General features: G+C 39.3%; 1 protein-coding gene across 1 annotated transcript in view; it reads right to left on the reverse strand.

Annotated features, from left to right (window-relative positions):
• SYTL2 (synaptotagmin like 2) overlaps window positions 1-22987 on the reverse strand; it is an 89672-nt gene that overhangs the window by 45176 nt on the left and 21509 nt on the right. Inside the window, 2 exon segments of the mRNA XM_042456985.1 lie at window positions 2607-2755; window positions 20847-21236. Of these exon segments, the coding sequence (XP_042312919.1) occupies window positions 2607-2755; window positions 20847-20947 (250 nt within the window). The 5' untranslated portion in view covers window positions 20948-21236.

The following is a 22987-nucleotide window of genomic DNA, read 5'->3' on the forward strand; positions in this document are numbered from 1 at the left end:
CAATAGGCAGGCAGTGAAGAGATTTCAGAATAGGTGTAATATGATCACTTCTAATTTTACCAGTGATCAGCCTGGCTGCCATGTTTTGTACTAACTGTAGTTTCCGGTCTAGGCACAAGGGTAGCCCTATGTAGAGTGCATTGCAGAAATTGAGTCATGAGGTTACTAGTGCATGCACTACAGTTTCTAGGTCCCTTACTTCCAGGAAAGGGCACAGCTGCGTATCAGCTGGAGCTGATAACAGGCGCTCCTGACTGTTGCATTCACTTGATTTATCATCTGAAGCAACGGGTCTAGGAGTACCCCCAGATGGCAAACACAGTCCTTAAAGGAGAGTGTGACCCCATCCAGGACTGGAGGTTGCAACCCAATACCTGGTTTGGGGGTTCCATTTTGTAAGGATTCAGCTTGAGTCATGTTCAACACATATCCTAGTTTTTATCTGTGAAATGTTGCAAAGTTTGTCTCATTATTTATTTGCATACCAGATTAACAAAGGGAAGTACACATGTAAAGTAGGAGGGAAAGTGAACAGAAGATAATTATATATGTTTAAAATAATAACTACAATCGATTGTATTTTAGAAAATAATTTATTAATATACATACATATTTTTTCTGAATATTGTTTGCATATAAAAAGAAAGAACGGAAAAGAAAACTGGGTAATGTGTGATCAAAATAGCAAAAGATACTAATGTGGAAGAGCCCTGGTAGCGCAGTGGTTAAATGCTGGTCCTGCAGCCATAAGGTTGTGAGTTCGATCCTGAAGGGCTCCAAGGTCCGCTCAGCCTTCCATCCTTTCATAGGTCAGTAAAATGAGTACCCAGCTTGTAGGGGCTTACACACTGTAAACTGCATAGTGAGTACTAGTTCACTGTTAAGTGGTCTATTGCTAACACAACAAGCTAGGAGAGGTTGCAGCAGTTTGATTTTGCCCTAGCCTACAGGGATGGGCAAGACTCTGCCCTCTTTTCTCCACACTGAGCTGAGTGCAAGCCACTTTTGCACTTTGACTTAGTTTGCAGCAACTGAATTAACTGTAGGTCAAAGGAGGAAGAACAGAAAGAAACTGCGATATTTTAAAAAGAGCAGAAAAAGTGGGATGGGGAAGGATTAATTAGCACTGACTTTGCCAATCGGGACTGGTGAGGGTTATGCTGAACACACTATGGTATTTAAGGCCCTAATTTTGTTGGTGTACTATGTATGTGTATTATGCTCTTAACCAGTTTGTCACATCCATCACCTTTCTGATTCCCAGTCTGCACATATCACATTCCAGAACTCCCTCCACCATTCTTATGGTCATCCACCTGCCTTGGCCTTAGGCAATATCTTTCCTCCTGCCTTTGTCCCTCAACAACCATAGTTAAAACTGAACTACAAGTTCGTCATTTCTATGGCTATTCATACAGTCTGATTGTAAAGGTCTTCCTGGGCACCAGTTCACTCCGTACATCTGAGGAAGTAGACCAAATCTACGGAAACTTTTGTTACATCTTTTACTCAATTGGTCTCAAAGGTGCCACAAGTTCCCTTTGTTTGCTGGTGTAAGTATGACACTGAAAGTGGTGGAAGGAGGAGAAGAAAGGCTGAAATGCAGCAGCCATAAAAGAAATAAGGGACTGGAAAAATAGCCTCAACGTGGCTGCATGTCCCTGGAACAAGTGCTGCTGCTAGTGTGCTGCATCAACTCATTTCTGGCATAGATACAAATAATTTTATCAGAAAACTATTGTGCAAATGTGTCACGATGGGCTACTGTGTGGTTCATGTTTATTCTTGAATAACTAGTATGGGTGTTTCATTGAACAGTGATATTAAGGGCAGACTCCAGTAAAATGACATTCAACAAAAAATAGTTTGGGAGGATAAGGGAGAAAAGATTTATAGTACAAATGTTTATATTAACCAACTAGATTTTTTTAAAAAAAAAAAGAAGAGCAAGAAAAATAAGCAGCAGCCCAAAATCTTTACTATTAAAACCACCAAGGTGCCCATGTTTGCTGAAAATAAGTCAGGACTCTGGAGAATTGTGGTTTATTGTGGGTGAACTGAGTGCCGGTGCGTTCCACTCAGTAAGTCCTATTTTACGAGACCAATTTTTACTATTTTATTTTTGAACCACAGCTTCCAGACCAATCCCACACTTCCTCATGTTTTATTCCTTTTTGATCCAAAACGAGTGAAATTGATTAAACAAAGAATAAGCCTCAGTTTCATGTCCTGGTTTGTTAAGAGAGAGACAAATTGAGCATCAGGAGATCTGGTTCAAATGAATTGGTAAACAACTCATTTCCAGTTTGCATAGCAGTCTTCTGGAGCTAGAGAGAACAAGACCAAAACAGAGGGGCTGCCAATACGCTTCTTTTTGTCCTGCACCTGCAGTACACTATTCATTCTGTGTGGATGAGTACTTCACATTCAGCTGGTATTTCATGGACATACATACCCTGGCAACGTAAGAGCATTTAATGGGTTTCATATGATTTTTAGCTTTTGTTTTGTTTTTGCAAAACTTGGCCAAAGCTCTGCACAAAAAACTAAACATGTTTCTTTACTTCAAAATACTTTTTTGTTTTTAAAAAGTCAATATTACATACCTGTTTTCAAAGGCTTCCTCCTGATTGATGCCCGGATGATATCCGCTCCATTAATTTTCTCTCGGTGCCTCTTGGACTTGACTTCATAAAACCACTGTCCGCTCATGTTCTTGACTTGGCTGTCATCCTTAATCTTTTCAGGTAAGTGCCTGGTAAAGGAGGTTTAAGGGATTATTATACTTTCCTGCAGGAAAGTAACCCTGAGCATGGTTATGACGACAAGGGACATCTCAAATATAATACTTTTTTAGAGTAGTCTTCCTCTATCTTGCACCCATCTGTATATGTGGGGTGGCATCTCCCACCACCTTTATTCAGCATGACCAATTCCCTTGCTATTGGGAGATGATGGGAATAGCATCTCTCAAGGGCACCAGTTGGAGTGTGCTATCCTAAAATGTCGTCTTCTCAGTAGTTTTTCTACAGAATTTCAGGTTTTACTCCATTTGAAACTGTATTAACCAAAGAAATGTGAAATTTACTCAAATTTGAAGATCCAAAGAAAGCTAGGAAGAAGAAAGCATACATGCAACAGAGGCACACAAACTGAGAGCAAGTAGCTGTTGCCCTCCAGTTGTTTCAGACAATTCCCATCAGCTCCAGCCAGAATAGCCATTGTCAGGGTTTATGAGAACGATAGTCCAATACATCTGGAACACCCTAGACTAATGAAGGCTGCTTCATAAATATCCAGAATCTAAATACTAAAATACACTCCAATATTGGATAGAGGGTGAATACCTTATTTCTGCATTGTCAGAGCAAATCCCCACCACCTTTTATCATTAAACTCTGCTGAAACCTTTTGTCCTTGTTTTTTCCCCTTCCTTTTGTTATAAACTTGTAATCCATTTTGTTACTATTTGTAATCCAAGTGTTTCTGAAGTGTGTGTGAGAAAGAGGGGGAGAAAAAGAGGGAGAGAAAGGAAGTACAAACTCCCCTTAAGAATGTTCTTAATAAGACCAGGATAAAACTGTTTATTTTCACAGAGAAGCCAGATGCTTTTAACATTCCTCTTGCAATGTGAATGAAAACACTATACCTGCCATCCTGCTTCACTGCTTCCCAAGTCCTGTGTCTCACTTGTCTGTTTCCTGCCAAGAGTACAAGGACTTTCCATTCTCCCCATAGCAGGTGTGAGCAGAGTGAGCAACAGGACCCCAAAAGAAACTGGGTAGGGGGAATAGTATCAGCATCATGCCTTGTTACATTTTTCTGTTGGCACAGTGATCACAGGGATTTCTTGGCAAGATTTATTCAGAGGAGGATTTGCATTGCTTTTCTCTAAGAATGAGAAAGTATGACTTGCCAAGATCACATGTGGATTTGAACCCTGGTCCCATGGAGTCCAACACTCCAACCACTACACCATGCAGTTTCTCTCTTCTCTGAGTAGAAAGCTTTTAAGTGACCTTTTTTCATTCTATTTATTTTTATTTTGAGAAAGAAGTCGTTACATGATATAATACATTACTACAAATATAGTAATCTAGGGCATGTTACAAACCGCCATAAGGGACGTCCTCAGGACGTCCTAGGTTTAAAAAGGGGCGTCACTTCTTGACGCCCCCAAGCCTAATACGTCCTGAGGACATACAAGATGGCGGCGCCCCATCTACATAGGGGCCGCCATGATGGTGTCATGAACGCGCTGCCTCCAAATGAGGCAGCGCGGATGTGATGCCGTCGCGCCGCTGAGGGCGCTTAGTGCGCCCTTTCGTCTGAGCAGGAAGGAGCTCCAAAACAGAGCTCCTTCCTGGTCTTGCGTCGCTGGGCGCAGCCTTTAGATGGCTGCGCCCAGAGACGCAAGGGAGAAAGGGGCCAAGCGGCCCCTTTCTCCTCCTCCTCCTCACCGCTGCGGGGTGTCCTTGGGGCTTGAAGCCCCAAGGACACCCCTTTCCAGGCCTCAGGGAAGGGGCCTTTTGCCACTTCCCTGCGGCCTGGAAAGCGGCGGCTCGGGGCCTCAGCGGCTGACGCGCTGGCTGCTGAGGCCCCAATCCGGCGGGGAAAGGGGCAGGTGCAGGCCGCCGCTTTTCGGCGGTCTGTAACACACCTAGATTACATTCTGTAAACAGTCCCTCTTCTATCATATCATAAAATACATTAATTATTCAACTACGGTTTAGTGTTGTGTTTGAGCTAATATTCAAAGTATTCTTATTCCCTTGATCAAAATTATCATTACATCTCCCAATCCATTTCATATATACATTTGATTTTCTTACTGCATTCAAACTATTACCTTTACTTATTCCTACTTTTCCGGATTCCTACAATATAAACGTGTTGTTATGGAATTGTGCATATCTTCAAACCTGTACATAATCTTACCAAATGATTGTATATGATTGTGTCCTATATATAATGTTAAGCGACCTTTTAAAAATAAAAATACTCTCTCAATACAACTGGCCCTCCCACCTGCAATTGTGCAAGACCACTTGATCAAATGTGACTGGTCATAAGGGAACTGGAATTCCAGCTGTAATATAATGCATAACTTTGTCCTCTCTCATTATTATAGTCCAGTCCATATCACGAACTGGAGGGATCTTATATACTGTGAAATATCATTCTACACACACACATACACACACAAAGGATTCCAAACCATTTAGTTCTGCCTCCTGAGTTATCCTATTCATCTAATTATTTGTTTTTAATCAATGCCTGCCTTATGGATCATATTATGATACAATTTTGGTCACATTCAGATGTCAACAGTAAACCACAATTGTTGTGAAAAACATGCACCTCAGTCACTTCTATGTGGCTTGACCTGCCCTAAAGGAAGATTTTGTGTTCATCTACACTGTAGAAATAATGAAGTTTGACACCACTAAGTGCTGCAGCTCCATCCCATGAAATGCTATGATTTGCCAAAGAATGCTCATGTCTCACAAAATTACAAATCCCAAGATTCTGTAGTATGGAGCCATGACAGTTAAAGTGGGGTTAAACTTTATTATTTTTACAGTGCAGATGCACCCCTAGACTTCCTTTGACTTCTTGACTGCAATCCCCAAGGTATGCAAAATATTTAGTTATTTTGATGTCATCGTTGTTGTTGGGTACCTACAAGTCATTTTTTATTTAGAATCATAGAATCATAGAATTGTAGAGTTGGAAGAGACCACAAGGACCATCCAGTCCAACCCCCTGCCATGCAGGAAATCACAATCAAAGCATCCCCGACAGATGGTCATCCAGCCTCTGCTTGAAGACCTCCAAGGAAAGAGACTCCACTACAATCCGAGGAAGTGTGTTCCACTGTCGAACAGCCCTTACTGTCAGGAAGTTCCTCCTAATGTTGAGGTGGAATCTTTTTTCCTGCAGCTTGCATCCATTGCTCCGGGTCCTAGTCTCTGGAGCAGCAAAAAACAAGCTTGCTCCCTCCTCAATATGACATCCCTTTAAATATTTGAACAGGGCTATCATATCACCTCTTAACCTTCTTTTCTCCAGGCTAAACATCCCCAGCTCCCTGAGTCATTCCTCATAGGACAAGGTTTCCAGAACTTTCACCATTTTAGTCGCCCTCCTTTGGACACGCTCCAGTTTCTCAATGTCCTTTTTAAATTGTGGTGCCCAGAACTGGACACAATATTCCAGGTGGGGCCTGACCAGAGCAGAATATAGTGGCACTATGACTTTCCTTGATCTAGACACTATACTTCTATTGATGCAGCCTAAAATCACATTGGCCTTGTTAGCTGCCGCATCGCACTGTTGACTCATGTTCAACTTATGGTCTACTTGGACTCCTAGATCCCTCTCACATGTAGTTTCATTTAGCCAGGTGTCCTCCATCCTATATCTGTGCTTTCGTTTTTCCACCCTAAGTGCAGTACCTTACATTTCTCCGTGTTGAATTTCATTTTGTTAGCTATGGCCCAGTTTTCTAGTCTATTCAGGTCATTTTGAATCTTGATCCTGTCCTCTGGAGTATTAGCTACTCCCCCTAATTTGGTGTCATCTGCAAATTTGATAAGTATGCCCCCAATATTGTCCTCCAAGTCATTGATAAAGATGTTGAATAGCACTGGGCCCAGGACAGAGCCCTGTGGGACCCCACTGGTCACTTCTCTCCAGGATGAAAAGGAGCCATTGTTGAGCACCCTTTGGGTTCGGCCGGTCAACCAATTACAAATCCATGTGACAGTTGCCTTGTCTAGCCCACATTTTACAAGCTTGTTTGCAAGAACATCATGGGGAACTTTGTCAAAGGCCTTACTGAAATCAAGATCTACTATATCCACAGCATTCCCTTCATCTAACAAGTTGGTAATTTTATCAAAAAAAGAAATCATGTTTGTCTGGCATGACTTCTTTCTCTGAAACCCGTGTTGACTTTTTGTGATTATGGCATTGCTTTCTAGATGTTCACAGACTCTCTGTTTAATGATCTGCTCCAGGATCTTTCCTGGGATTGATGTCAGACTAACTGGACGATAATTGTTGGGATCCTCTTTCTTCCCCTTTTTGAAGATGGGGACAACGTTTGCCCAACTCCAGTCTGCTGGCACTTCTCCTGTTCTCCAGGACTTCTCAAAGATTATTGCCAATGGCTCCGATATTACATTTGCCAGTTCTTTTAATACCTTTGGATGTAGTTCATCTGGTCCTGGAGACTTATATTCGTTTAGGTTAAACAGGTATTCCTGTACTATCTCTTTGCTTATTCTGTGTTGAAATTCCTCTTTTCTGTCCTCTGCTCCATTATCCTCAGGTTGAGCACCCTTTTCCTTTTCTGAGAAGACTGAGGCAAAGAAGGTGTTGAGTAATTCTGCCTTTTCTCTGTCCACTGTTAGCATTTTTGCCATCTTCTGCACGCAGTGGCCCTACCGTTTCCTTCTTCTTCCTTTTGCTGCGGACATATCCAAAAAAGCCTTTTTTGTTGTTCTTAACCTCTCTAGCAAGCCTGAGTTCATTCTGTGCTTTGGCTTTTCTGACTTTACCCCTACATGTGCTTGCTATTTGTTTGAATTCCTCTTTGGTGATTTCCCCATTTTTCCATTTCTTATACATGTCCCTTTTTAAATTTAGCTCAGTTGAAAGTTCTTTAGTCATCCATCCTGGTTTCTTGAGACATCTCCCATTTTTCTTCCTCATTGGAACTGTTTGAAATTGTGCCTTCAGAATCTCCCTTTTAAGAAACTCCCATCCATCTTGAGCTCCCTTCTATTTTAGTATTGTTGACCATGGGATCACACCCAGTATTTCTTTAATTTATTTATGGTGACCCTAAGGTGAATCTATTATGGGGTTTTCTTGGCAAATTTATTCAGAGGGGGTTTGCCATTGCCATCCTCTGAGGCTGAGAGTGTGTGACTTGCCCAAGGTCACTCAGTGGGATTATATGGCCAAGCTGGGATCCGAACCCTGGTCTGCAGAGTCGTAGTCCAACACTCAAGCCACAACACATACTGGCTCTTGATGTTTTTGTTACCCCCTTTAAAGTTATGTAAAATATCTGTAGTCATTATTTTTGTTTTCTTCATGTTTAGCTATAACCCTGCCTTTGCACTTTCTTCCTTAACTTTCACTGACTCTGGCATAAATACACACCTAGGGAGGGGAAATGGGCTGCTAACTCAAGAACACTTGCTTTGCATGCAGAATATTCTGATTCAATCTGCAGCATCTCCAGTAACACTGAGAAAGAATCTTATCTGAAACAGTTGGAGAGTGCTTGCTGTCTTATTGGGCCAGATGGACCAATGATCTGACTCAGCAGGAGCCAGCTTCCTGGATTCCTGTGATCTTAGATGATGGGAACCCAGGATAAGTGCTGATGTATTTGCCACAGAATTCTCAACTTGTTCTCAAAACCCACTCAGGAATTCTGTCCCATCCCACTTAGCAGAAATTTTGATCTCCAAATTTCTGCTGGAGAAGCTCAAACCCTTTGCATTTTCTTAAGTTAAAAGATCTGCTATGCCAACCTGAGAACTGCTTTTTCATAGAAAAGGTACTGATTCAGGTTATTCTGAATATGAAATGACAGATTCACTTCCCTTAGCTCTGGGTTCTTCCAGTTGACTGACAGAGGGTGTGACAGAGGCAATCATATCAAGGCTGAGTCACTTAGGCCCAAATGACTGGCAATATTAAACACATTTGCAGTTGATTTTATTTTTAAAAATTAACCATTCTTCCACAGTAAACACAGGCTGTATAATTAATTGTTGCTTGCTGTTGTTAATTGCCATCAAATCAACTTCGATTTATGGTGTCCCTATGCATGAGAGACCTCCAAATCACTCTGTCATCAATAGTCCTGCTCAGATCTTGCAAACTAAAGGCTGTGTATTCCTTGATTTGAGTCTATTCATCTGGACTGCCGTCTTCCTCTTTTCCTATTTCCTTCTACCTTACCAAGCATTATTGTGTTTTTTAATTAATCATCTCGTCTTATGATATGTCTAAAATATGACAGTCTCAGTTTCTACATCTTGGCTTCTAGAGAGTTCAGGCTTGATTAGTTCTAGGAGCCATTTATTTGTCTTTTTGGTAGTCCACAGTATTCATACAACTCTCCTCCAGCACCACATTTCAAATGAATTGACTCTCTTCCTATCAGCTTTGTTCACTGTCCAGCTTTCATAAGTATACCCAGAAAGTGGAAACACAATGCCAGGAAAAATCCTGATTTTGGAATTCAGTGGTATATTCTTCCATTTGAGGATCTTGTCTAGTTAATTCATTTCTTGACTGCAGTCTCCATTCTGATCAATGACTGAGCCAAGTATGGAAAATACTGTATCTTTATTGTCTACTATAAAGTTACATAAATCATCTGTCGTCACTATTTTTGTTTTCTTAGGCTGTACCTACACTGCAGAAATAATCCAGTTTGACACCACTTTAACCACCATGGCTAGCTGCTATGGAATTCTGGTGACTGTAGTTTGTAGTTGAAGTCATCTTGATTGCACATAAGAAGATGAAGTGCTGACCCAAAAGTAAAATTTTAAAGCTCTGCCTTAGTTACATGCAGACCGGACTATGACAAGGTCCTCTACAGGGATTCCTTTTGAAGACAGTTCAAAAATTGCAAATGGTTCAGGAAACAGAAGCTCTATGATCCGAGCATTAATTTTGTATCAAACACCGGCTGTTTGTTAGTTTCCAAAGTTAATGACACTTAAGATTTTAACACACTGAGGTATTACCTAAAGTATGGGTGGATCAATGCAACTCTTTTCTCTCACACACACAAATACATCATTCTCCAGTCTAAAGTGTTCCAAGTCTAGCAAACATTTTAGGACTTCATTTACATGAACTAACTCTGAATGGCATTACACCTGGGAGGTGCAAATTCTGTGAATATCAGCGCTTGTTTACAAAGCCATTATTACCACCAGATAACAGCCCTTTAAACAAATTGATGCTTGACGTGAACTAAGAGGCCAAAGATAAATATTTACTCTACATATAAACCACACCCAACCATGTAGACACAAAGACACTTACATCATTTGACAAGTACTTCCCCTACCAATATAACTTTAAAAATCATTGTATTTCCCAACCCTCTAGTTTTAAGGCGTATCTTACATTTCTCAGCATGTCTGGTGGCAACATCTTACTATTTTAATTTTTGTAAAGTGTGAAGTTTAAAGTGAACCTCAACGTAGATAATGAAGAAATTGGAACTGTTAAGGATTTCCCATACCTTGAATCAAACACTGATGGGAACGGAACTGCAGTCAAGAAGTTAGAAGAACATTATGAATGGGAAGGGCAGCTATGAAAGAACTAGGCAAAATCCTAAAGAGTAAAGATATACAGCTGAACAGTAAAGTTAGAATTTACCAAAAACTATTAAGAAAAACAGAAGATATAAATTATAACTCAGTTATTGCAATTGGTGACTGGAATGGAGTAATTGATCCCAAATTAGACAGATTATCACAGAAGAAATTGAAACAAAACCAAGGTAAATTGCCTAACAGCATTTTTGAAATGATAGATAGGGTTGCATTAAAGGATATATGGAGGATTACATATGATAAAAGAGTATACCTTTTTTTCCAATGTACATAATTCATGGTCTAGAATTGATATGTTTTTTACCTCGACTCACCTGTGTAAAATGATTGAAAAAATAGATATTCATCCCAGAGTTTGGTCAGATCACAATCCAATATCAACGGTAGTAAAATAATGGAGAAAAATCCCATAAATGGCAATTAAACAATATGCTCATACAAAGGGAAGAAATAGTAAAAGAAGCCCAAGAACAACTAAAAATACTTTTTGAGGAAAATTTGGATAAAGAAGTCACAGACAATGTAGTATGGGATACCTCCAACGCCTTTATTAGAGAGGTGTGTGTGTGTGTGTGTATATATATATATACAGTATAGAGAGAGAGAGATACAAAGGAAGAAAAGAGAACAAATTAAAAAATTAGAACAAGAACTATCAAACAAAGAAAAACATTTTAAAAAAACAACAAATAACAAAGAAATAAAAAAAAGAAATAGAGTTAATATAGAAACAAATTTCCCTGATTACAATTGAAGAAATGGAAAAAAAGAATGAAATATACAAGGCAAAAATATTTCGAATTCGCAAATAAACCTGGAAAGTTGCTAGCACATAAACTTAGGAAAGAAAGAGAAAAGAAAATTGTGACAAAATTGAAACAAAATAATATAATATATACAGGCCAAAAATCCATAAAAGAAATATTTTTCAAGTATTATTCCAAACTATTCAAAGAAGAAAAAAAAATTGATGAGGAAAAAATGGATAACTATTTAAAAAGACAAAATATAAATAAAATATCAGAAGAACAAAAAAAAACTAATTGAACAAAGAAATAACACCACAAGAAATTATAGAGATTATCAAGAAAATCAAATTAGGAAAAACGCCGGGCCCTGAGGGTTCGGGAGCAGAACAACTAATAACACTTCTTCTAAGAACGATGAATGGAATACTGAAAGGAGAAATACCAAAATCTTGGCAACAAGCAAATGTAGGCTTAATACCGAAAGAAAACCGTGACCACTTAGAACCCAAAAACTACAGACCCATCTCTCTACTAAATTATGATAGTAAAATTTTTACTGGAATATTGACAGAAAGATTTTAAAAAAGCTTTGATAAATTAGATACATGAGGATCAAGCGGGATTTCTACCAAATAGATTAATCAAAGACAGCATTAGAAAAGTAGGAAACATAATTGAACACCATGAAAAGAATATAGATTAAAAACTAGCATTACTTTTCATAGGCACAGAAAAAGCTTTTGATAAAGTAAATTGGAATTTTATGAAAAAAGTTTTAGAGAAAATGGATATTGGCTTAAACTATAAGAAATGGATAAACAACATTTACAAATACCAAGAAGCAGTTTTGATTATGAATAGTGAAACAACAAAAAATTACAAAGTTCAAAAAGGGGTAAGACAGGGATGTCCACTATCGCTATTGTTATTTATAATAATACTAGAAATTTTAAACAATGCTATAAGAACAAACAAAAAAATTGAAGGAATTAAAATTCAAAATATGGAGTACAAATTGTGTGCTTTTGCACATGACCTACTGAAAATATGAATGAATTGCAGAAAGTATTAATAGAATACAGTGAAGAATCAGGATTCCAAATTAATGAAGAAAAATCCAAAATGTTGTTAATGAACATGTATGAAGAGGAAAGACAAAAGATAAAAAACTCAACAAAATTTCAAATCAATAAGGAAGTAAGATATTTAGGAATCAATATCACAACAAAAAATTCAGACCTTTTCAAGAATAATTGTAAGACCAAATGGCAAGAAATTAAGAAAGATCTTGAGAGATGGGACAAACAGGTTTAACATGGATGGGAAGGATATCAACTATCAAGATGAATACGCTGTTCAAAATGATATTCTTATTCTAGAGCATACCAATAATAATAAATGATGCACCATTTAAAATTTGGCACAGAGATATATCAAAATTTTTATGGGCAGGGAAAAAACCTAGAATTAAATTCAAATACATGCAAGATGGGGGGAAAAACAGAGGAGGACTAGCGCTACCAAATTTAAAGTTATATTACAGTGCGCCCGCGCCATACGCGGCTTGAGCATACGCACTCAAGCCACGGGGCGCACGCGGGGCGGAAGGGGCGGCGCATCCCATTCAATTGAATGGGCGCGCACGCCCGTTGCACCCCGTGCACCGCCGCGGCCGCATAGGAATTCGCCTTACGCGGAGGGATCCAGAACAGATCCCCGCGTAAGGCGAGGATGCACTGTATTATGCAAGCTGTATGGACTGGATCACAGATCGGATTAAACTGAAAAAAGAAAGAATGCTACAATTGGAAAGTTCATGAATAAGATATGGGTGGCACGGTTATCTATTTTACAATAAACTAAAAGTAAATAAGGACTTGAATAACCATTTTATTACACATGCTTTGTTAAGAGTTTGGTTAAAAATAAAACCAAGATGGTGCCAAAAAATTCCTAAATGGGCTTCATCAAATGAAGTTTTCTTCAAAAGAGTGAGATTCAGTGATAAAAAATTGGTAACATATAAAGACATAACAGAAAACAGCCAAGGTGTGATCAAAACTAAAACACACATGAACAACTATTGTCAATGAGTTACAATTGCACTTGGTTTACTTATATTTATTTATTTATTTAGGCATTTATATCCCGCCCTTCAGCCCTAATGGCTCTCAGGACAGCTTACAATTATTGTTTTTAATCAGACAGTTCCCTGCCCTCAGGCTTACAATCTAAAAGACATGAAACAAAAGGAGAAGGGAATGGTGGAGGGAAAGAGGATAAGGTCCAGTGGTTCTTCTCTCCTTCTGAGGCCTGGACCAAGGCAGATGGATTGGAGGGCGGGCTCTTCCTTCTTCCAGGCTAGTCCTGATGGAGCTGGACCTGCCTGGTGAACTCCCTCTCAGGCCGGCAGATGGAAGTTATGGAGGGCACAGTCAAATAGACAAATCAGAGAAAGATTTATTATAGACATAAAAGATATTGGTATTTGAGATGTAGATTCGGGTTTGGAGAATATTGTTATATCAGAAGAAAATAATAAAATAAGTAAATACTACAAAGTATTATTTAAACTAGAAATGGAAGAAGAACTAATAAAAACCCCAAATGGTAAAATGGGCCCAGAACACTGGAAAGAATATAAATCTGGAACAATGGGAAAAGAATTGGACAAAAAGAATAAAATATACTTTGAGTTACAATGTGAGAGAGAATGTTTACAAAATGCAAAACAGATGGTATCTAACACCATACAAATTAGCAAAGATGAACAAAAATATAAATAATATATGTTGGAAATGTGAAAAAGAAGTGGGCACTTTTTACCATCTATGGTGGGAATGTAGAAATGTAAAAAAATACTGGAGTAAAATGCAGGAAACAATGGAAGAAAAATTGAATATAAAACTAGAAAAAGATCCTAAGAGATATGCATAAATGAGGAAGAAGAAATAGAGAGAAGGTATGGAAGATTCATGTTTCATATGACAACAGCTGCTAGATTACTATATGCCTCCAAATGGAAAGGAAAAACAATACCCGACCTAAAAGATTGGATATCTAAAATGATCGATTTTATGGAAATAGATAAATTAACACAAATATTGCAACAAAAAAAAAGCGATAGAAAAATTAAAAAAAGATTGGAATCCTTTGATTTTTTTCTTAGAAAACAAATGGAGACAAAACTGGAAAAATTATCTGGACTAAAAGATAATTGTACAATATAGATAGATACAGGTTTGAGAAAAACCAAAATACTATTATGTAAGTTTGGCTTAAATTATGTGGAAAAATGTATTCTGAATATGTCAATTTATAGGTAGAAAAGATTATATAAAATTAATCAAGTAAACATGGAAAGTAAGGAAGGTGCATGTTTGTAAGATGTAACTTTTTAGGGTTTAGATTAGGAATTTATGTTTAGTTAGGATGTATGAATGATGGAATTTTATGTTTTATAAATAAAGAAAGAAAGAAAGAAAGAAAGAAAGAAAGAATTGTCTGAGCCATTGTATTCCCCATTACCATGTACACACAAGTGAAGGAAGCAGATAGGAAGAAAATTAATTCATTTGAGATGTGGTGTTGGAGAAGAGTACTGATGCATGGCCCAAAAGACAAACAATTGTGTTTCATTACAAATCAAGCCTGAACTCTCCCTGGAAGCCAAGAGGACTGAATTGAGGCTGTCATACTTCAGCAAAATCATGAGAAGCCAGGTCTCATTAGAAAAGACAATGATGCTGGGGAAGGTAGAGCGCAGTAGAAAGAGAGGAAGAGTACATATTAGACGGATAGACTATCAGGGAGACCATGGGCCTGAGCTTACAAGACCTGAGCAGAGAGGTAGAGCATAGGGACCTTGGAGACGTCACATTCACAGGGGAGTTTATCAGACAAGGGAAATTGGAAGTATAATCCAATGGCAATCCGAACGCAATCATGGGGTTTCATGTTATTGCGTGAGAGGTGATCACATGCAATTTTGGGCAATGGCAAGCTATTTTTGGGCAATGGAAAGTCAGTTGGAACGCAATTCGAATTCACGTGAATGTGTTCTGGCCCCATTTTCTTTTCATTCGAAATTAAGAGAAATTCCTCCCGTATGATAAAATCCAGGGTCACCATGAATCGAGGTTGACTCAAAGACAGCTAACAATAACAAAGTACATCTGCCACATTTGTGTAAATATACATTTTTGAGTGATCATTAAATATAATGGAGAGAATCCTGTTACTAAAATTACACCTGTGTAAATTGCCTTACACAGGCTATTTTTTTAATGCAATGGATGTATTCAATTCATGGCTGCATAAGCAAAGTTCCACCATGTAAACGTTTCACATGGGCCTAAATCCTATTATTAGTCCCAATTACAGAAGACCCATTAAATCAACTGGTATTACCCATATGTTAACTTACATGTATGCTCTAGCTGGGACTAACCAACAAAATTCTAGCCATGTATTTATGCATTCTTGTATGGTGTGTAACCATTTATAAAAATCTTAAGTGTACCACTTGATTCAGTGGGATTGCAACAAAAAAAACACTATGCTTCCCCTATCACACTCTAGGTTAATTAAGCAGGTACATTGGGGAATATACTACTGGTTACATGCTGTCTGCATTCAGCAAAAAGGTTACATATGCAACTAGCATGTTAACTATGGGCCCGTACATACAGGCCAAAATAAAGCTGCTTTGGGTCACTTTGGAAGTATGCTGCTTAAATGACACACACCTTTAAAGAGGCCGGAAGCTGCGCCAAAGCCACACTCCAGTCCTTAGCAATGGTGGCACTTAGTCTGGACCCCCCCCCCTCCCCAAAATCCTGGCTACGTCCCTGAGCCACACTGGACAATGCACTGAAATCCTGATGTGATCCATTCACACAAGAAACAGGATTGGGGGTGTGAAATTTTTTTTAAAAAAAAGGGAGAAGGTATACTCAGAGAAAAGACACTAAGGAGTCTGTACTCAAAGTCACGTTCCCTTCACAGCCAGATTGCAGTGCTGGAAACAATGCCATCAGCACAGGAGCACTTTCAGCTGATGCTGGAAAAGTTAATTTCCAGGCCCCAAAGGCTAGACAGGCTTGTAGATCCTGGGAGTTGTGGCTTTACAAAGTAACTCTTGCAAGCTGTGCCACAGATATGGAGAGGGTCTGTAAGTAGGTGATGAATAAAAAGGGTTCAAGACTCCTTCCCCAAGTACATTTCCTTTCTGTTAAAAGGGAGGTAGATCCAGATTTAACATTCATAGTCACTGTGACTATCAACAAATAATTTCAAACTATACCTCAAGACCCTTGATTATTACTTACGGTAGTCTCACTTCCGCAGAAGAGGATAAGAAGGAATTTAAAGATATGATGTATGTCAGGAACAATTCCAGCAAACAAGAGAAATGAGATCTCCTGACTTGCATGCTGTATTGCCACTTGACCACAAGAATTCTCCGTCACTAATTCTTGTGCCTGAAAAACAAACTTTATTTCTGGCAGCCCTTCTCAGCAAATCACCTGATACGAGATCTCCATAATTTCTGATAAACTGAAGAGACAAGACCCTATTTGTACTTTTGCTCTCCAATATCATTGTGATCCAGCCCTGTTAAGCAGTACAAAAGAGTAAGAGTAGTACAGCAGGACTCACATTTCAACAGGGATAGGGACCTGGTTGCCCTCCAGATGTTGCTGATTTATAATCATGGAACACACTGGCAGGGGATAATGGAAGATAGAGTCAAACAACATCTGGAGGGTCACAGATTCCCACCCCTACCCCAAATATTCCTTCTTTGTTAGCTGCAGTTAGTTAGGTTATGCTCAAAACAATCCTGTAAGACAGGTCAGACTGATAATGAATGACTAACTCAGGGTTACCTAGTAAGCCTTGCGGCTGTAGACATTTGAACCAGGATCTCACAAATCCCAGTCCAGTGCACTGTATCACACAGGCTCTCACTGTTACCACAATAAACTGGGTGGGCACTGTTAGGGCTGATTTAGGACAGATATAACAAGGTGAGTGTGCTTTTCCCCTCAAGTTGCCTGTCAGTTTGTGGCAACCCCATGAATTTCACAAAGTTTTCTTAGGCAAGGAATACTCAGAGGTGGTTTTGCCAGTTCCTTCCTTTGAAATATAGCCTACAGCATCTGGTATTCATTGGCAGTTTCCCATCCACATGCTAACTAGGGCTGATCCAGTTTAGCTTCCAAGATCAAATGGGATCTGGTGTCCTTAGGGTATTTAGGTAGCAAGAGAATGTACATTTTACTGTTCCAAAAGAAGCATCCCAGAAGAACCAATAAGGGTAAAAATAACTGATATATATTGTTTTAAAACATTCAACAATTTTTTAAAAAAAAAATCAAAGTGTGTGGTTTTTAACTGCAGTTTACAACCACACTACGCTAACTGTTCCCTTCTTTAAAATAACCTTTTAAAAATGACATCTAAATTTCAGACAGATGTGTTAAAGGCCCATGGGCCATATTTTGCTCACCTTATCTTATATAAAGATCACCTGGCTGACAACCTTTTAAGAAAAGGAAAAATCAAAAGCTTCCAGACTCTGGGTTTAACCACTGGACTGAAGCCTAGTTGAATTTTAAAAGCCAAGATCCCTGTTTTGAACAGACCTGCAATATTTGGGGAATGCTCTTTAATTTCTGCTGTAATTTGATCACAAAGGTCTTGCAACATTTTTCCACAGTGAAGCTTCTCAATTTGATCACTGTGGTCAAAGTATCTTCAAGTAGGAATTGAGGTGAGTTTTCCATTCATATTTTTTGCTACACTAACCAGAGGCAGTATGACTTTTTCTGTTGCTTCACAGCAGGATGCACGGAAAGGATAAAAGAAGAGGACAGAGCAGGGAACATCCTCTTTTCAAAGGCAGGACAATATGGGGATAATATTTAATCCCTATTGTATTACCGAGAGTTAACATGGTTTAGTGGTGAGTGTTGGACTATGACTCTGGAGACCAGGATTTAAATCCCTGCTCAGTCATGAGAAACCACTGGGTGATCCTGGGCAAGTCACATTCTCTCAGCCTCAGAGGAAAACAAAGGCAAACCCAGTCTGAACAAATCTTGCCAATAATACCCCATGATAGGTCTACTGTGGTGTAGTGGTTTGAGCATTGGACTAGGACTCTGGAAACCTTGGTGGGCCATGCATCTCACTGGGTGACTTTGGGCAAGTCACATTCTCTCAGCCTGAGAGGATGGAAATGGCAGACATTACTCTGAAGATACTTGCCAAGAAAACCCCATTAGGTTTGACTTGAAGGCATACAACAAATAACAACAACAAAAATTACTTTCAAGCTATGAAATATAAATGAATTTTGTTTTCAGATTTAGTTATCATCTCCACAATATCTCATTATATGTGTATATGCAAATACAGCTATTCTAAAATTCAAACCACTTCTGGTCCAAAGCATTTCAGAATTTCAGACAAGGGAGATCCAAATTGTACTAGACATGACTGACTAGATCTTCAGCATTTGCCATCAAACCCACAAAACAGGGGTGTGCACAAGAATGCTAGCTATAAGTTAAACAACCAGAAATCTCATCATGCCCCTTCTCAAATTATGCAAGCCAAAAAGCAAGTGAAAAGCAGGGGGTTATTTCCCCATGAAAAGTATTGTTTGGTATTCTAGAGGATTCTGTCATAATGGAAGGCCCAGATGACCAGAGGTGGTTTTCCATCTAATGTAAACACAACCACAATATTTGGTTCTTACAGACTACATGGTGCCAGTGGCCATGGTGGTCAAAGCCCCAAGGCGCCAGATTATTTTTATTGTATGCTTCTATGCATTGAGGATTCCTACTCCATAATTACTTAAAACAACCTAACAATAAGCAAGACGAATCCACATTCAACTTACTTTGGCAAGCTAAATCCATAAACCAGCCAGTGCATAGATGGGACACTGTGCAACTTTTATTGAGAATGGTTTATTTGGAGACATTCTGCAAAAGGTGAAGTGTGGTTAGGGCATATTGCTGGGACTAATTACATAGGCCTCAAAACTGGAATGTAGTCAGTTGAGGTAAACAGGGATAATCCTAAACAAGGAAGTAGTGATAGCCGTACTGTTAGGCAGAGATAGGTGGGTAGTTTTAGGGTGTCGTGCTGGAGCACGTGCGATAAAACCTGGTTCTCCCCCATTTCGGCCCAATCCCAACCCATGCCCGGATTGGGCTGAAAATGCGTGTGCAATAAGATCTCAGGTCTTTGTTACCCTGCAATATATCACTAAGCACTCCCAGAGGCTAGAGATCAGGTATAAATATCAGTCCCAAATCTAGTTGTGTGTATGCAGAGAGAGTTTTCTCCACTCGTTGTGCCTCCCTCAGACTTTGTCTGAACAGCATCCTGCTTTCCATGGTCCTCTCTTCAGGACAAGTAAATATCACCCCTTCTACAATCATCAATCTCTGCTATCCAATTTCAGTTAGCTCTGTATGGTGTTTGTTTAAATTGCTCGTGTGTGTGTGTGTGTGTGTGTTGTACTTTGCCTGTTTTGAAATATAATCTTCTGTATTTCATTAAACCTGGAGTTCTCTCACATTACTACCAGTATACACAGGTGAAAATGATCCTCAAGTTACCCAGACTCCCACAAAGCATCCTTTGAGCTAAATAATCCCCCTAACATTTAAAGATGGTGACACAGTTGGTGGGGACCCCTCAGTCCCCCATCAGCTTTTCAGGATAGCCCTACTGTATATTCCCTTGTATATTCCTGCATGGAAGTGGGTTAGACTGAATGGCCTTTGTGGTTTCTTCCAACTCTTTGATTCTAAACACATCAAATATGGAAGGAGGCAAGGGTTAGGCAGATCTGCCTCCACAAAGCTTACAAGGAATATATCACAAGTAATGGACAAAACCTGTAACATGTTGCGAAGTGAAAGGCTTTCATGGCTAGCATTTATAGTTTTTTGTGGGTTTTGGGGGCTATATGGCCATGTTCTAGAAGAATTTATTCCTGATGTTTCACCTGCATCTGAAGATGCCAACCACAGATGCAGGTGAAATTCTTCTAGAACACAGCCACACTGCCAAAAAATCCACAAAAAAATACTGTAACGTGTTACTTGAGGGGGGTAAGGAAGGGATAATAACTTCCTTTTAATTTTAACACACACACACAAAAAATCCCTGTATAATTAATATTGCTTACACTTTAATTCCAAAGGACTGCCTCTTTTAGGATCATTTTGATGGCAGTGGCATTTTTTTCTAGTTTGCAAAGTCAATAAATAAATGCATAAATAAATGCTAATGTAAGGCTAACATAGGGCCCAAACAGACAGGCTAAAATAAAGCTGCTTTGGGTCACTTTGAGGGTATGCTGTTTAAATGACACACACAACTTAAGAGGCCAGAAGCCGAGCCAAAGCTGTGCTCCAATTCTTAGGAATGGAGCATGGATTTGGCCTGGCTTCCAGCCTCTTAGGACGCATGCAGCATTTAAACAGCATACCTCCAAAGTGACTCGAAGCAGCTTTATTTTGGCCTGTCTGTTTGGGCCCATTATATACTTTTTAAACAAGTAATGGCTAATGCTAATAAGTGATAAGTTTTTAAAAAAGAAAAAAGAAACAGTATTACAGATTTTAAATACACACAAACACATCATAGTTGCCTGCAGTGCGGGCTAGTTAGTGACTCTCACCTGATTCTTTCCTCTTCAGCTCTCTTCAGATCTGCATCTCTCTGGAGTACCTTCAGGATCGCCTCCTGCTCCTCATCGGTAAGAAAGCTTAGGTCAATCATCTTGCTAATTTTGTTCTGGAAAGGCGAAAGAATCTCTAGAAGTCTTCAGCAAAAATGTGTGTAGTTACACATCTGAATTATACTGCACCAGAGCAAACATTTTTTTTAAATCCCTAAATTGGGTTTTCTTGTTCCAGAAAGGAGGTGATCTTCTCTAGCCAAGCCTCTTTTGAAAGGACTTTGCATTCCAGGGTTATTCACATCACATGCATGTTGAAGGGGAGAGTTGTTTCATCACTTTGACAATTCATTGGATTAACTGCATGCTCTAGTGCAATGTGAGCATCGCCTATAAGACAAAAAGCAGGACAAAAACATGAAGTTCTAGAATTCTGAGCCAAGAGAGCAAAGCCAGGTGAATAACTTTATCACAGGGTGCTATAAACATGTCAGTTCTGGAAGACTTCTTCAAATCAAAACTGATTTACAAGTTAATTAATTTGATGTTCACCAGGGTTGTTGGGGTAGGGAAGAAAAAGAAGTGATATGATATTTAAAAGCGAGATACACTAAAATGAAAAAACAGGCATAACATTGTCAAACCTTTACAATATTATTATGTTTACATCACATTCATCTTCACCCAGGAATTCAAGGTGGCATATGCAGGGTTTGTACCATGTTAGGCTGAGAATGGCTCAAAGTCACCTTCTCATCTGCTGAGTGAGGATTTGAATACAGTGGTCCCTTGCCTTATGCAATTCTCAGAATCCTCCAGTTGGCATGGATATGAGGGATTTAAAAAAATAACTTTTCCAAGCTATGGAAGAAGTGTTACCAGGAGAATGGGCACAGAAAAAGACAGCATCTGGGGTAAGACAATTGGGATATGAACTGGAGATTTCTCCTGAACTGTAGCACAGACTCTGAGCCACTAGCAACACCAATCCTTGGGGACGGGGCAAATGATCCAACCCGCCTTCCCAGATCTGGGAATGGGATTCATCCTATGTTAAATGGAATTACACTCCCACTGAAGACACAACGTCTTAGTTTGGGGGACTCAACTCTGAGCCTGGAAGCCCAGGTTTCGGCAGTGCACCAACTGCGCCCATTCCTGCAGAAGTTGGATATATGCCTTGATTATATCCCATTTGAACGTCATTCAGATGTCTTTTTTTTTTTTAGTGTGATGATGTGAATCATCTCACTCATGCATTCTAGGTTTGTTATTCACACTATGGAACTGCATCAATCCGCATCAATGCAAGTTTGGTTGCTCACATGTGCAAGCATTTGAATAAAGATGGAGTTGACAATGTGAATGCATTCGGAACCGCTTTTTTGGTATGCAGCATTTTATCCCAGGGCTATATGGGTTCATGACTTGAAGACACACACCAAAGTGAAAGTCATGTTGGATAATGTTGGGAAAACAATAATACTGCAAGGTGGATTGATTCAATCAAGGAAGCCATGGCCCTGAGTTTCCAAGATCTGAGCTGTACTATTGATAACCAGGGCCCATTGAGGTATCTCATAAGCTCACCATATGTTGAAGCTGAACTGACAACAAATAACAACAAACCACACTGCTATGATAGCTTACAGTTGTAAACCGCTTAGACACTGTTAGTTCAGTATGAAGCAGGATATAAATGAAGCTGTTTGTTTTGTTTGATACGTTCCCCATCAAGAACCCTCTTTATTCCTTGGAGGAACAAAATGGCTATATCTAAGAAAGATGTCAATCATCCATGTGACCAGTGTCTCTCAGACTCCAGCAAAATGGTTTTATCTATTTGCTCTTCATCCTCTCTATTCTGTTTCAAAGAATCAAGACTCTGGATGAACGGAAGTCAGAAGTATCACATCATTTATAAATTCACACAGGAATTAATCACACCAAGGGGTGTTCGCCTCTATCATATACCACATCCTTATTGCCTTTTGCAACACTGACCTAAGGATGTGTGTGCTGAAATAGCTGTTTGGTGTGTATACGTAGTTCTTGACACAAGAGTAAAACTGTTACACTTTCGGAAATGTGAATACACCAAAAAGGCTGCTTCCGTGAGCTGGTATTGTTTTTACCAGCAA

The sequence above is a fragment of the Sceloporus undulatus genome, chromosome 3, assembly GCF_019175285.1.
Source record: "Sceloporus undulatus isolate JIND9_A2432 ecotype Alabama chromosome 3, SceUnd_v1.1, whole genome shotgun sequence".
NCBI classification, from domain to species: domain Eukaryota; kingdom Metazoa; phylum Chordata; class Lepidosauria; order Squamata; family Phrynosomatidae; genus Sceloporus; species Sceloporus undulatus.